At 41.5% G+C, this 16,431-nt stretch overlaps 1 protein-coding gene across 2 annotated transcripts in view; it reads right to left on the minus strand.

Annotated features, from left to right (window-relative positions):
* Positions 1 to 586: 586 nt before the first annotated feature.
* LOC128643646 (gasdermin-E) overlaps positions 587 to 16,431 on the minus strand; it is a 257,302-nt gene continuing 241,457 nt past the window's right edge. For both annotated transcript variants that reach the window (XM_053696473.1, XM_053696472.1), the window contains exon 5: positions 587 to 919. In XM_053696473.1, coding sequence (XP_053552448.1) covers positions 695 to 919 — 225 coding nt within the window. In that variant the 3' untranslated portion in view covers positions 587 to 694. The remainder of the gene's footprint in view (positions 920 to 16,431) is intronic.

The following is a 16,431-nucleotide window of genomic DNA, read 5'->3' on the forward strand; positions in this document are numbered from 1 at the left end:
TTCAGACAATAATAACACACCTCTCTACTCCTCCCCTCAGACAATAATCACACACCTCTCTACTCCTCCCCTCAGACAATAATCACACACCTCTCTACTCCTCCCCTCAGACAATAATCACACACCTCTCTACTCCTCCCCTCAGACAATAATCACACACCTCTCTACTCCTCCCCTCAGACAATAATCACACACCTTTCTACTCCTCCCCTCAGACGATAATCATACACTTATCCCCCCCTCCCCTCAGACCATAATGACACACCTCTCTCCCCCTCCACTCCGTCCATCATCACACACCTCTCCCCCCCTCCCCACATGGTATTATCATGCACCTCTTCTCTTTTCCACATGCCATCATCATGCACCTCTGTTTCTCACTGCAGGCTGGAATCATGCACACCTCTCATTTCCGGCAGGCTGTCAACATGCATCTCTCTCCCTCCCAGTAGGTTGTCATTACGCACCTCTGCCCTTCCCTCCCACAAGTCATTAGAACGCACTTCTCTCAACCTCCTCACAAGCCGTCACCATGCCCCTTTTTCCCCTCTTAGCCACAGGACATCATCAAATACTTCTCCCACTCTCCACAGGCTATCTCACACACACACACACCTCTTATCCTTCCCACAAGCCATCTAATTATAGTCCATCTTCATAAACATTTAATATTTTCCCAATGCACACCATTACATCATAATCTGATTTCTATCACACCGAACAAAAAGTGCTTCCTACTTAATACTCCGTTCTTAAATAGCATTTCACAAGTCACATAAAACACAATGTTTAACTTACCAAATTGACCATCATGCTTGATGTACAGTTCTACAACACCATAAGCGATAGCAGTGGGAGCTGGAATTTCCAACACGGTATTTTCATCTTTTTTGAAGTTTCCATTCTCAGTAACAGTTACCTAAGAAAAAGTGTTACACTTAAACTGTATCCACTGCCTGTATATGAACAGAGTACATGCCATCTGGCTAGGTCAAAAGGAAAGGACCACAAATATTGGTGGTCAAAAATAAAGAGGAGAAACATACATTGAGTGGAAAATAGATGCATAGGAATTTTCAGGTCAATGGTAGACCTGTATTTACTAACTTCCAAAGCTATAGAAATGGAACAGCGACTAGAATGAAAATCCACATTTAGTAAATTTACTGAGAGCCTTTTAATACACAATTAGATGGAAATGACCTTCTCTGTAAGGCACCAAAAAAAAGTGTGAAATAACCGAATTTATGTTTACCTGATAAATTTCTTTCTCCTACGGTGTATCCGGTCCACGGCTTCATCCTTACTTGTGGGATATTCTCAATCCCTACAGGAAGTGGCAAAGAGAGCACACAGCAGAGCTGTCCATATAGCTCCCCTCAGGCTCCGCCCCCCAGTCATTCGACCGACTGTTAGGAGAAAAAGGAGAACCATAGGGTGCAGTGGTGACTGTAGTTTATAAAAAATAAATTTAAACCTGACCAAAATGCCAGGGCGGGCCGTGGACCGGATACACCGTAGGAGAAAGAAATTTATCAGGTAAACATAAATTCTGTTTTCTCCTACATTGGTGTATCCGGTCCACGGCTTCATCCTTACTTGTGGGAACCAATACCAAAGCTTTAGGACACGGATGAAGGGAGGGAACAAGTCAGGTAACCTAAACGGAAGGCACCACTGCTTGCAAAACCTTTCTCCCAAAAATAGCCTCCGAAGAAGCAAAAGTATCGAATTTGTAAAATTTGGCAAACGTATGCAGTGAAGACCAAGTCGCTGCCTTACAAATCTGTTCAACAGAAGCCTCATCCTTGAAAGCCCATGTGGAAGCCACAGCTCTAGTAGAGTGAGCTGTAATTCGTTCAGGAGGCTGCCTTCCAGCAGTCTCATAAGCCAACCGGATGATGCTTTTCAGCCACATCAAGATTGTGTAACAGACGTTCCTTGTTAGAAACTGAATTAGGACACAGAGAAGGAACAACTATTTCCTGGTTGATATTCTTATTGGAAACCACTTTTAGAAGAAAACCAGGTTTGGTACGTAAAACGACCTTATCTGTATGAAACACCAGATAGGGTGAATTACACTGCAAAGCAGACAATTCAGAAACTCTTCTAGCAGAAGAAATAGCTACTAAAAACAAAACTTTCCAAGATAGTAACTTAATATCTATGGAATGTAGAGGTTCAAACGGAACCCCTTGAAGAACTGAAAGAACTAAATTTAGACTCCATGGAGGAGCCACAGGTCTGTAGACAGGCTTGATTCTGACTAAAGCCTGTACAAACGCCTGAATATCTGGCATGGCTGCCAGACGCTTGTGTAACAAAACAGACAGAGCAGATATCTGTCCCTTTAAAGAACTAGCTGACAGAACTTTCTCCAATCCTTCTTGGAGAAAAGATAGTATCCTTGGAATCCTAATCTTACTCCATGAGTAACCCTTGGATTCGCACCAGCAAAGATATTTCCGCCATATCTTATGGTAAATTTTCCTGGTGACAGGCTTTCTAGCCTGGATCAGAGTATCTATAACTGATTCCGAAAACCCACGCTTAGCTAGAATCAAGCTTCAATCTCCAAGCAGTCAGTTGCAGAGAAACTAGGTTTGGATGTTCGAATGGACCTTGAATTAGAAGGTCCTGCCTCAAAGGCAGCTTCCATGGTGGAACCGATGACATATTCACCAGGTCTGCATACCAAGTCCTGCGTGGCCACGCAGGAGCTATCAGAATTACCGAAGCCTTCTCCTGTTTGATCCTGGTTACTAGCCGGGGGAGAAGGGGAAACGGTGGAAAGACATAAGCTAGATTGAACGACCAAGGCGCTACTAAGGCATCTACCAATGTCGCCTTGGGATCCCTGGACCTGGACCCGTAACGTGTAACTTTGGAGTTCTGACATGACGCCATCAGATCCAGATCTGGAATGCCCCATAGCTGGGTCAGCTGAGCAAAAACCTCCGGGTGGAGTTCCCACTCCCCCGGATGGAAAGTTATCCACTCCTGGGATGTGAATTGCTGATAGATGGCAGGAGTGATCCTCTGCCCATTTGATGATCTTGGATACCTCCCTCATCGCCAGGGAACTCTTTGTTCCCCCCTGATGATTGATGTACGCTACAGTCGTCATGTTGTCCGACTGAAATATGATGAATTTGGCCTCCGCTAGTTGAGGCCATGCCTGGAGCGCATTGAATATCGCTCTCAATTCCAAAATGTTTGTTTATCTGGAGAAGAGATTCTTCCCGAGACCATAGACCCTGAGCCTTCAGGGACTTCCAGACCGCGCCCCAGCCTAAGAGGCTGGCGTCGGTCGTGACAATGATCAACTCCGGTCTTCGGAAACTCATTCCCTGAGACAGGTGATCCTGAGACAACCACCAGAGGAGTGAGTCTCTGGTTTGCTGGTCCATCTGAATCTGGGGAGACAAATCTGCATAATCTCCATTGTTTGAGCATGTACAGTTGCAATGGTCTTAAATGAATTCGAGCAAAAGGAACCACGTCCATTGCCGCAACCATTAGTCCTATTACCTCCATGCACTGAGCTATGGAGGGTTGAGGAATGGATTGAAGAACTCGACAAGTGTTCAAAAGTTTTAATTTCCTGACCTCTGTCAGAAAGATTTTAATTTCTACCGAGTCTATTATTGTTCCCAGGAAGGGAACCCTTGTGAACGGGGACAGAGAACTTTTTTCTATGTTCACCTTCCACCCGTGAGACCTTAGAAAGGCTAGAACAATGTCCGTATGAGTCCTTGCTTTGTGAAAGGACGACGCCTGTATTAAAATGTCGTCTAGGTAAGGTGCTACTGCAATGCCCCTTGGCCTTAGCACTGCTAGACCTTTGAGAAAATTCTGGGAGCAGTGGCCAATCCGAAGGGAAGAGCCACGAACTGGTAATGCTTGTCCAGAAAGGCGAACCTCAGAAACTGATGGTGAGCTTTGTGGATAGGAATATGCAGGTACGCATCCTTTAAGTCCACGGTAGTCATATATTGACCCTCCTGGATCATTGGTAAAATTGTCCGAATGGTTTGCATTTTGAATGATGGAACTCTGAGGAATTTGTTTAGGATCTTTAAATCCAGAATTGGCCTGAAAGTTCCTTCCTTTTTGGGAACTACAAACAGGTTTGAGTAAAATCCCAGTCCTTGTTCTGCTGTTGGAACTGGGTTTATCACTCCCCTTGCTAAAAGGTCTTCTATGCAATGTAAGAATGCCTGTCTCTTTATCTGGTCTAAAGATAAGCGAGACATGTGGAACCTTCCCCTTGGAGGAAGGTCCTTGAATTCTAGAAGATACCCCTGAGAGACAATTTCTAGTGCCCAGGGGTGCGGAACATCTCTTGCCCAGGCCTGAGCAAAGAGAGAAAGTCTGCCCCCTACTAGATCCGGTCCCGGATCGGGGGCTAACCCTTTATGCTGTCTTGGTAGCAGCAGCAGGCTTTTTGGCCTGTTTACCCTTGTTCCAGCCTTGCAATGGTTTCCATGCTGGTTTGGGCTGGGGTGCGTTACCCTCTTGCCTAGTGTCTGTAGAGGTAGAAGCCGGTCCGTTCCTGAAATTGCGAAAGGAACGAAAATTAGACTTATTTTTAGCTTTGAAAGGTCTATCCTGTGGAAGGGCATGGCCCTTTCCCCCAGTGATATCTGAAATAATTTCTTTCAACTCTGGCCCGAATAGGTTCTTACCCTTGAAAGGAATATTAAGCAATTTTGTTTTGGACGACACATCCGCCGACCACGATTTTAGCCAAAGCGCCCTACACGCCACTATTGCGAAACCAGAATTTTTCGCCGCTAATTTAGCTAACTGAAAAGCGGCATCTGTAATGAAAGAATTAGCCAACTTCAGGGCGTGAATTCTATCCATGACTTCATCATAAGAAGTCTCCTTCTGGAGCGAGTTTTCTAATTCCTCAAACCAAAAAGCAGCTGCAGTGGTTAGAGGAATAATGCAAGAAATTGGTTGAAGAAGAAAACCTTGTTGAACAAATATTTTCTTAAGTAAACCTTCTAATTTTTTATCCATAGGATCTTTGAAAGCGCAACTGTCTTCTATTGGTATAGTTGTGCGCTTAGCTAGAGTTGAAACTGCCCCCTCTACCTTAGGGACCGTCTTCCACGCGTCCCTTCTGGGGTCAACAATGGGGAACATTTTCTTAAATATAGGAGGGGGAACAAAAGGTACACCTGGCTTCTCCCACTCCTTATTCACTATATCCGCCACCCTCTTAGGTATCGGAAACGCATCAGTGTGTACTGGGACCTATAAGAATTTATCCATTTTACACAATTTTTCTGGGACCACCAAAGGGTCACAATCATCAAGAGTAGCTAGGACCTCCTTAAGTAGAGCGCGGAGGTGTTCAAGCTTAAATTTAAATACTATGGTATCAGGCTCTGCCTGCTGAGAAACTTTTCCTGTGTCAGAAATTTCTCCCTCAGACAGGCCCTCCCTCACCGCCAAGTCAGATTGATGTGAGGGCACTACAGATAAATTATCCTCTGCGTCTGCTTGCTCATTTTCTGTATTTAAAACTGAGCAATCACGCTTCCTAGGAAAAGCTGGCAGTTTGGATAAAAATGCTGCGAGAGAATTATCCATTACTGCTGCTAACTGTTGCATAGTAATAGCAATTGGCGCGCTAGATGTACTGGGCATCGCTTACGCGGGCATAGCTGGTGTTGACACAGAAGGAGAGGATAGTGAGCTATCCTCACTACCTTCAGCTAAAGAATCATCTTGGGCTATATCTTTAAGCGTGATTGTACGGTCCTTAAGCTGTTTGGACGCTATGGCACACTTCACACATAAATTTAATGGGGGAACCACCTTGGCCTTTGAACATACAGAACATAGACTATCTGAAGGCTCAGACATGTTTAACAGACTTAAAAGTAACTTCAATGTAATAACATTTATTTTTGACAAAAACGTTACTCTTTAAATAATAAAAGTGCACACTTTATTACTGAAACATCAAAAAACCATCAAAAACACATCCGATTTTTATGAAATTTTCACCACAGTGTCATAATGCTTTGAAAAGGTTGCACACAAATTTTCAGACCAATTAACCCCTTAATGCCCAAACCGGAGCTAATAACAGCAGTTAACCGGTTAACACACTACAGTACTCTGCCACAGCTTGCCCTGTGGCTTTTACCTTCCTTATTGTTATTTTGGTAAGAATATAAGCCTCCCTGGAGCCCTTTCTGATGCCTCCGGACTCCCCACGTGAAGCTGCATGAACTGCCTAAGCAAAACAACTGTGCAATTGAGGCCTGAAAATGAGGCCTCCTCCCTCTTCATTCCAGAGTGGAGGGGCCTTTCTGACTAGAATAGGTGTCCAAATAAGTGCTAGGCGCAAAATAAAACCCCAAAAGTGTTTTAAAGTCTGAAAAAACACCTTATTTATAGTGAAAACATGCTAAAAAGCAATCGATTTAGCCCACAATAGTGTCAACCAGCATAGAGCCCTTAATATAAGCCATAATTTTATACAGAGTCTAAGAAAAATGGCTTACCTATCCCAGAGGGGATTGCTGACAGTCTTCTAGCATTACTAGGTCTTGTTAGAAAAATGACTGATCATACCTGAAGCAGTTAAGCCTGCAAGCTGTTCCCCCCAACTGAAGTTCTCTGTTTTCAACAGTCCTGCGTGGGAACAGCAATGGATTTTAGTTACTGATGCTAAAATCATATTCCTCTCAGCATAAATCTTCATCACTTTCTGCTGCAGAGTAAATAGTACAAGCCGGCACTATTTTAAAATAACAAACTCTTGATAGAAGAATAAAAAACTACAACTAAACACCACATACTCTTTACCACCCCCGTGGAGATGCTACTAGTTAGAGCGGCAAAGAGAATGACTGAGGGGAGCTATATGGACAGCTCTGCTGTGTGCTCTCTTTGCCACTTCCTGTTGGGATTGAGAATATCCCACAAGTAAGGATGAAGCCGTGGACCGGATACACCAATGTAGGAGAAAAACAGAATATCCATAGTCATGCCATGGGATATAGTGAATTTTTCCAGCAAGATCTGCCAGTGAAACCAGAAAAGTCTACTGGGGAAGAGGGACTGCAGTGTTTGGGAAGAGAAGATCCTGTTGTAAATCAGTTTAAAAAAAATAAGAACAAGAGACAACAATATGCTGGATTCACTTGTCTGGAACACAGTTCCGCCATAACTAATAGAAGTGCAATAATGGACTTAAATATCTACTCAATGGAAAGCTTTTGATAATGTTTTTGGAAAAACCTGTGAGTGCCCTTTTGTTTCCTTGCATTTTGGATGATGACAGCTTGGTGTAATCTTGGCAGCAATAGGAAGATCACCAAAGGGAGTGACAAAAAAGGTAACATGGTAGGATATTGCATTCTATCATAGGGGAGAAAGTGCCTCTCTGCCTCCTGGGGACTACCTTTTTAAAAAAAAAAAAAAAAACTTTTTCCATCAAACTATAAGGGCATTAGTAGGAGCATAGAAGCTGTGTGAACTGGAAAGGTCATTATCCTTCACTTTCTTGCTATTCTTGAACTATGACCACATAGGTTCTCATTGATAAACATAATGCATAAAGAAAAACATTGCAAAGAAAATGAATTTGGCTTATTGAATAAGAAAACTGCTAACTGACTCCAACCATAACTCATAGCCACATAACAGCTTCCAGCCAGATAGATTAAAGTGGTAGGTTCCTCTTCCCATCAATGACACTAAATGTGTGCCTCATCTACAAGACCAATTATGCTGTGGCTTATGTCAAAACAAAAGACAAAGCCTTGTGCATAACCCCAGGTTTAATGGGTAACTGCAGCCATGATTTAAAAACTAGAGAAAAACTTCATATCTGCACACTATCCTCAACTTTTTATGAAGAAGGGGTTTATAGTACTATACCCTTTTGGTTTTAACTCCTTGTTTGTGACTGACTTCGTATTCAACTTTGGCTTGTTTGTGGACACTGCATTTGCGAAATGATTTTGTGCTTAATTCAAAACAATAGCACTCCGTCTGACACTGAAAAGACGCATGCTCAAAAAGGAAAGCGGTTTGCTGTTTGTTACACATTTAAAATTAAACAGTGCACAAATACATTGGCTGTTATTTAAACACACACATACATATACAGACACGTGTGTGTATGTGTATTTACATATATATTTTGTGTGTGTATATATATATATATTACCAGGCTCCCAAGAGTACCAGTTCAGAATTTCTAAATGGGAAAATTAAGTCAGATATCTCTGTGTCGGGCAATGACCTAATAAATACTGACCATTTACCAAAAAATTGTTTAATATCTGATTCATTGTCTAAATTAGTATCTCTTTGTTCTAATAAACATTGTTTTTTTAGACAATTTTTGATCTCTGGGATAGATGGTGTTACTTTCAACTTCCATTTTTTGAAGATAAGGTATCTGGTTGCAAGTATGGACAGGAGAATTACTTTTTCATCTGTATGTTGTATTAAACCAAATATAATTTGTAAGTGTGTTAGGCTCTCAAACGGAATTTTCAACGTTTTGCTGAGCCAAAATTCCAACTTCGACCAGAGATGCCTTTTTTAGGGCATTCCCAGATCATATGCATTAAGTCAGCTGCTGGAAGCGAGCATTTTGGGCACTTTTTGAAATCAAGATTATAAATTCTAGAACCCTTTTTGGGGGTGAAATATGAATTATGAATAAGTCTAACATGCATCTCCCGCCAGGTTGCTGATACGGTGACCTGAGCCACTTTCTGGATTGATAATTGGATAGATTCGATATTAATGTTCGAATGGGGTATCATCTGGTTCTAGCTCTAATTCGAGTTTACTGGTATTGATCAATTGGTAGCACAGAGAAATAGATCTGTGTCCGTTTTTGAAAAGCGTTAACCAGTTTTCTAATCTACCCAAAGACCAGGGCCAGTCTGATTCCTTCATGAGCTCTATTAGGAAATGTCTAGTTTGCAAATATGCATAGAAATCCTTATTATTAATTTTGTTTTCTCTTTTTAATTCCTCAAAAGATTTGACACATTTTCTCTCTGTATCAATAAAATATGACATCCTATTAAGGCCTTGATTATGCCAAGTCTTAAATAAAGTAGAGTTCAGGCCAGCTGGGAATTTCGGGTTTCCAAGTAGTGTTAAGTGCTGTGAAGCTTTGCAGTTTAAAGACAAGAGTTCTCCCATCTTCCACCAAGCCTTGAGCGGATTAGAAAATGTTTTGAGTAATTTAATTTCTCTTGGTAGTTCTTTTGGTGGGCAATGAATTAATGCTAAAGGGAGATACGGGAAACATATGGATTCCTCTAGTGAATTGTTTGCTACGTAGTCGCTATGGAAAATCCAATCCGCCACTAATCGCACTAGGAAGGCATAATTATAAAAGCGGATATTAGGAAGTGCAAGGCCACCTTTCTCTTTCGGGAGGGATAGCCTGTTCAGGGATATCCTTGGTCTTTTCCCTTGCCATATAAATTTGCTAATTGCGCTGTTAAGTGATCTAACATCTTTTTCCATAAGTATTAATGGGGTTTTCTGGAGTATATATAAAAGCTTAGGCAGTAAAACCATTTTAAACAAGGCTATCCGTCCAGAGATAGATAGTGGAAGGGACTGCCAGGATTTCATTTTCCCCCTTACACTTGTTAGGATTGGAGTGATGTTACGGTCGTATAGTTCGCCTGGTGTATAAGGAATAGAGATTCCTAAGTATTTGAGAGAATCTTTCACCGCAGTGAAAGGGATGTTAGGGGGGGAATTATTATTCTTTCTGAGCCATAGCAGCTCTGATTTTGCTTTGTTAATCTTATAACCTGAGAATGATCCAAACCGGGCAGCAATGTCCAGAAATTTTGGTATGCTGGTTTGAATATCAGAAAGATAGAGTAGTACATCGTCTGCGTATAAAGCGATTTTTATGGTTAGATTACCTATTTTGATTCCCGATAACTGGTGTCTGACCATAATTGCCAGGGGTTCAATTGAGACGTCAAAGAGCAGGGGGGAAAGAGGACACCCCTGTCGAGTTCCCCTTCCAAGGGTTATCTGCGCAGAAACAATATTATTTACAATCAATCTTGTATATGGTTCTTTATATAGGTTAATAACAAATCTCAGGAACTCTGCCTTAAAGCCAAAATTAGTTAATGTAACAAAAAGATGGTCAAAATGGATTGAGTCGAATGCTTTTTCTGCGTCTATTGAGACAATGGCAAGGTCAGGGGCATCCTCCTCCCCCCGGCTCCCCGACGTCCCAGCAGTCCTGAAATATTCAGTTGTGGTCAGTGCCTCTCTGATTTTTGCAGAAGAATTTCTTTTGTGTAGAAATCCTGCCTGATCTGGGTGAATTATATGAGCCAATGATAACTGTAAGCGCTGAGCAATTATGGAGGTTAAAATTTTATAATCTACGTTTAATAGGGCTATGGGTCTGTAAGATTCCTTAAAGGGACACTGAACCCAATTTTTTTTGTTTCGTGATTCAGATAGAGCATGCAATTTTAAGCAACTTTCTAATTTACTCCTATTATCAATTTTTCTTCATTCACTTGCTATCTTTATTTGAAAAAGAAGGCATCTAAGCTTCTTTTTTGTTTCAGAACTCTGGACAGCTCTTTTTTATTGGTGGATGAATTTATCCACCAATCAGCAAGAATAACCCAGGTTATTCACCAAAAATGGGCCGGCATCTAAACTTACATTCTTGCATTTCAAATAAAGATACCAAGAGAAGGAAGAAAATTTGATAATAGGAGTAAATTAGAAAGTTGCTTAAAATTGCATGCTCTATCTGAATCATGAAAGAAAAATTTGGGTTTAGTGTCCCTTTAAGGGAGGGATCCTTCCCAGGCTTCAGGATCAAAACAGTATTAGAGGCAGAAAAAGAGGTGACTAATGGGTCTCCCTTAATATACATACTATTTTAAAAATTGGTAAGATAAGGGGCAATCTCACCCGACATGATTTTATAAAATTCATTCGGTAATGAATCTGGACCAGGTGTTTTGTTCGAGGGGAGATTCGTAATGAGCTTTACAATCTCAGTTTCCCTTATTGGGGCGTTAAGCGTATCAATCATGTCGGGTGAGATTTTAGGGTAAGAGATTTCGCTCCAGAATTGCCTCGCTTGATCAAGGTCTGAGGTCTTATAGGAGTAGAGGTTCTGATAATAACTTACAAATGTTTCCGCAATCTCCTCAGGTTTCTTAAGGGAGGTACCGTCCCGCTGGATGTTCTCTATTAAGGATGACTTTTTCTCCTTTTTAGCCAAGTTAGCCAGCAGTTTACCAGATTTGTTCCCAAATCTGTATAGTCTGGCTTGAAGCTTTAAATCTCTTTGGGTTTCCTGATATATCGCAAAAGTGTCTCTGGCATTCTTGGCTCTGATGTATTTCGCCCAATTGCTAGGCGATTTTTCTAAGAGAAAAGAGTTATAAGAATTGATTACTGAGTTGGTAATTTCCTTTTCTCTTAACCTTATTTTCCTAAGTCTCAGGGCGGTATAGGCTATTATTTCACCTCGGAGAACTGCCTTTGCAGCCTCCCAAAAAAAATCAGAGGAGAATTTATATGTAAATGGTTATGTTGGAGATAATCAGCGAACTTGAGTTTCAGCCAATTTTTGAATTTCAAGTCAGAGGCAAGAAATGACGGAAAAATGAAGCGTAATGGTTTATTTTTAAAATGGTTCAATTGAAACTCAACATAAGTCGGGGCATGATCTGATAGGAAGATGGGAAGAATACCTGATTTTACCACCGAGCTGGAAATATTGTTATTAATAAGAAATAGATCAATCCTGGACAAGGATTTATGGGCCCTGGATAGGCAAGTAAAATCCCTGACGTCCGGGTTCTGGAGTCTCCATATGTCCTTAATTGCAAGATTCTGCATAATTGACTTCATTAATTTTTCTTCTAAATTGTCTCTTTTTTGTTTGGCCATTTTTGTTGACTGCCTAAGTCTATCCAATGGGCAATGAGGGGACATATTAAAGTCGCCCCCAAGAACCAGATGACCCTCCTGTACTGAAAGAATCTTAGCCTCTATCTTACTCCAGAAACCTGGGTCCAACCTGTTGGGAGCGTAGATGTTACATAGGGTAAAAATCTCTTTAAATGTTTTTATTTTTACCAGGACAAATCTGCCTTCAGGGTCTACTTCACTATGGATAACCTCTAAATTGGTTTTTTTTCCTAACAATATGGCTACCCCTCTCTTCCTACCCAGCCCTGGAGAGAAAAAAATTTCTTTCACCCATGTAGATCTAAGTTTTAAAGATTCTTCTGCTGTGAGGTGAGTCTCTTGTATAAATGCTATGTTGGTGCCGAGTTTCCTTAGGTGTGTAAGAATGGATTTTCTTTTAATAGGGGTGGAGATTCCCCCCACGTTCCAAGAAACTATTTTAAGATTTGCCATCTAGAAGAAAGGGGGGTCCGCTGTCCAAAGAAGGACAAGAGAAGGGAGCGAAGGGGAAGGGGGGGGGGGAAGAGCAAGAGTGAGAGGGGAAAAAAAAAAAAAAGGGGGGGAGCAGGGTGGGGAAAGAGGGGAGAAATAACTTATATCCACAAACATAAAAAAAGAAAATAAGAAAATTTAGGTAGCATAGGAAAAAAGAAAAAAAAAAAGAGAGTACTAGCAGCCTGTTTTTAACTTGAGAGTTATTTAATTGAAATATTGGAGTTTTTTAGGAAGAGTTCTACCTCTGACATAGAATTGAAGACCCGGGTTCTTTCACCGTCTATAATTTTCAATTTTGCAGGATAAATGATGGTGGCTTGATGTCCTAGCTGAATTAATTTGGTGCAAATTGGGGCAAGTGCCCTTCTCTTGGATGAAGTCTCCAATGAGAAGTCCTGAAATAAGAGGATTTTAAAATCCCCCAGGAGAATAGGCTGATTCTTGCGAAAGGATTGCAATAGTGAAATTTTATCTTGGAAATTTAAAAGCTTTGCAATCACAGGTCTAGGTCTATAAGTTCCTTTATTGTCTGGCCAGGGCTTACCTATCCTATGTACTCTTTCCACTATAATTTGAGAGTGGTTGGGGGGCATTTTAAGAAGCTGAGGTAATGTCTCTGAGACAAAAGTATTTAAATTTTCATAGGTCCCATTCTCGGGGACTCCTATTATACGGATATTGTTCCTACGAGAACGATTCTCGAGGTCTTCTAATTTGGCCTGTATTGTGGCTACGGATAGATTAACTGTTTCAATGTTGGTGGTCTGCAGTGTGGTAAGATCTTCCAGATCTGTCACCCTTTGTTCAAGTTCATTGATTCTATTAGCGAATTGTCTAACCTCTTGAGAGAGTAATGTGAGATCCTGTTTGATCTCGGTTTTAAGTGCATCGAAGTTGGGTGCCAAGGCCTGTGAGATTTTCGTGACCAAAACTTGCATATTTACAGTATCTGTTACAGAGGGTATAATAGCAGATGTTGCTTGGGTCTCAGTAAGGGGGTCTGCCGAGACCTTTGCTCTTCTATCTTTTTGCCTTGCCGGCATCGTTGGTGAAGGAGTCCTAACGTGAGTGTGAAAAAATTTGTCCATGTGCAAGGTGAAGGAAAAAAAGGAAGAAGCCCACTGACTTGGTTAAAGGGAGATTTCTCTCTGTGACTCTGATTTAATAAAAATGGGAGAAAAAAGGGAAGTGGGATAGGGAGTGAGAGAAAGTGAAGGGATAGTGTCCAGGGAGGGAGTGAATCTATTATATACTAATGGTGAAAGGAGCATGCAATTTTAAGCAACTTTCTAACTTACTCCTATTATCAATTTTTCTTCGATCTCTTGCTATTTTTATTTGAAAAAGAAGGCATCTAAGCTTATTTTGGGTTCAGTACTCTGGACAGCAACTTTTTTGGTGAATGAATTTATCCACCAATCAGCAAGGACAACCCAGGTTGTTCAACAAAAATGGGCCGGCATCTAAACTTACATTCTTGCATTTCAAATAAAGATACCAAGAGAATGAAGAAAATTTGATAATAGGAGTAAATTAGAAAGATGCTTAAAATATCATGCTCAATCTGAATCACAAAAGAAAAAATTTGGGTACAGTGTCCCTTTAACTATGATCTGTTGAGAATTCATAGTAAACTTCCTTGAACTGTGGAGGAAAAGTGACTGACAGTCAAAATTAAACGTAAATGGATTGGATAGCACATTAAATTTTAACAACTGTCCAATTAACTTCTATTATGAATTTTTGTTTAGTTTTAATGGCATCCTTTGGTAAAGAGTAATCCTAAATGAGCTCAGGAGCGTGCACGTGTCTTTAGCCATCTGGCAGCAGCATTTGCAATAAGGTTTATAATAAACGCTTAGTAAACACACTATTTGCAGCGTGTCTGGAGGATTTCATACACTATAAGTTTATTCTTTGTTCATACACTTCTGCCCTCCACTTAGTCAAGCAAACCTACTTCTCTTCTCTCATATCTACTCTTTGCTCAAACCCTAAACAACTCTTCTCCATCTTTAACTCTCTCCTCTACCCACTTGCTCCACCCCCGTCTGTCTTTAGTGCTCAAGACCTGGCAGACTACTTTTTAAACAAACACGTACTATCCGAAGCAACATCCCAACACCAACCTGCAATATTCCAACAACTGGCCCAGTTACTCTGCCACCCTCTAAATCTTCCATCCAGCCACTGAGAATAAAGTTTCTTCCTTACTATCTTCCTCACGTCTCACTACCTGCCTGCTCGACCCTATCCCTTCCCATCTAATACCCTCCCTGTCTTCCACCCTCACTCCTGCTCTTACTCACATCTTCAACCTATCTCTCTCTATTGGCTCATTCCCATCTTCTTTCAAACACGCAAAAGTCACTCCCATACTCAAAAAACCCTCCCTCTACCCTAATTCTCCTGAAAGCTACCACCACATATCACTGCTTCCACTAACATCAAAACTCCTTGAAAAACTAGTTTACAATCGCCTATCCCACTTCCTGTCCACCAACTCCTTGCTTGACCCCCTGCAATCTGGATTACACCCCAAACTGAGACTGCCCTTACCAAGGTTACTAACGATCTTCTCTCTGCTAAAAATATACTGGCCACTACTCTATACTCATCTTACTTGACCTCTCAGCTGCCTTTGACACAGTTGACCACCCCCTCCTCCTACAGACTCTTAGCTCTTTTGGCCTCTGACACTGCTCTTTCCTGTATTCACTTCTATCTTTCTCACAGGTATTTTTTTCGGTGTCATTTGCTGGCGACTCCTCCTCTCCAATGCCTCTGCCTGTTGGAGTACCTCAAGGATCTGTTCTGGGTCTTCTACGCTTCTACATTTATACTTCTTCGCTGGGTAAACTTATCAACAGTTATGGCGTCAAATATCACCTCTATGCTGATGAAACTCAGATCTACCTCCCTGCTCTCTCTCTTCTTTCCTTTCTCATGTGTCAGCGACTGCTTATCTGGTATTTCTTCCTGGATGGCCTCTCACCACCTAAAGATTAACATGTCCAAGACTAAGCCCTTTCTTATCCCCCCCTCAAGCTCTACGCAGACTTCTGACTTCTCTATCCCGGTTGACGGCATCACCATTTTCCCAAGTCCACTGCTTCGGAGTTACACTTGACTCAAATCTATCCTTTGTCCCCCATATCCAATCGCTTTCTACATCCTGCCGCAACCATCTACGCAATATTTCCAAGACTCGCCCTTTTCTGAGCGCTAGCACCACAAAGCAAATAATCCACTCTTGTTATTTCCCGACTTGACTACTGCAGTAACCTACTTACCGGCCTTCCTCTTTCCCGCCTCTCCCCCCTTCAATCCATCCTAAATGCCTTTGCCAGGCTGATCCACCTTTCCTGTCGCTCTGTATCTGCTGCACCTCTCTGCAAGACCCTTCATTGGCACCCCATTCAAAGCAGAATTAAATTCAAAATTCACACCCTTACATACAAAACTCTCACCAACGCTGCTCCCTTTTACCTATCCTCTCTAACAAACAAGTATACTCCAGGCCGCCCACTAAGATTCAACTATGACCTCCTCCTTGCATCCGCGACTATCACCTCTTCTCATGCTAGACTGCAGGACTTCTGTCGTAACCGAGGGGAGTATTTCAGTATCTTGCAATTACATAGAGCACTATCTAAACATCCAAATAATACAAATAAAGACCTCAATATTGAACAACTTAGGAAAAACATAATTTATGCTTACCTGATAAATTTATTTCTCTTGTGGTGTATCCAGTCCACGGATCATCCATTACTTGTGAGATATTCTCATTCCCAACAGGAAGTTGCAAGAGGACACCCACAGCAGAGCTGTCTATATAGCTCCTCCCCTAACTGCCATATCCAGTAATTCGACCGAAAACAAGCAGAGAAAGGAGAAACCATAGGGTGCAGTGGTGACTGTAGTTTAAAGTTAAAAAATACCTGCCTTAAAATGACA

Source organism: Bombina bombina, unplaced genomic scaffold, assembly GCF_027579735.1.
Source record: "Bombina bombina isolate aBomBom1 unplaced genomic scaffold, aBomBom1.pri scaffold_440, whole genome shotgun sequence".
Lineage (NCBI taxonomy): Eukaryota > Metazoa > Chordata > Amphibia > Anura > Bombinatoridae > Bombina > Bombina bombina.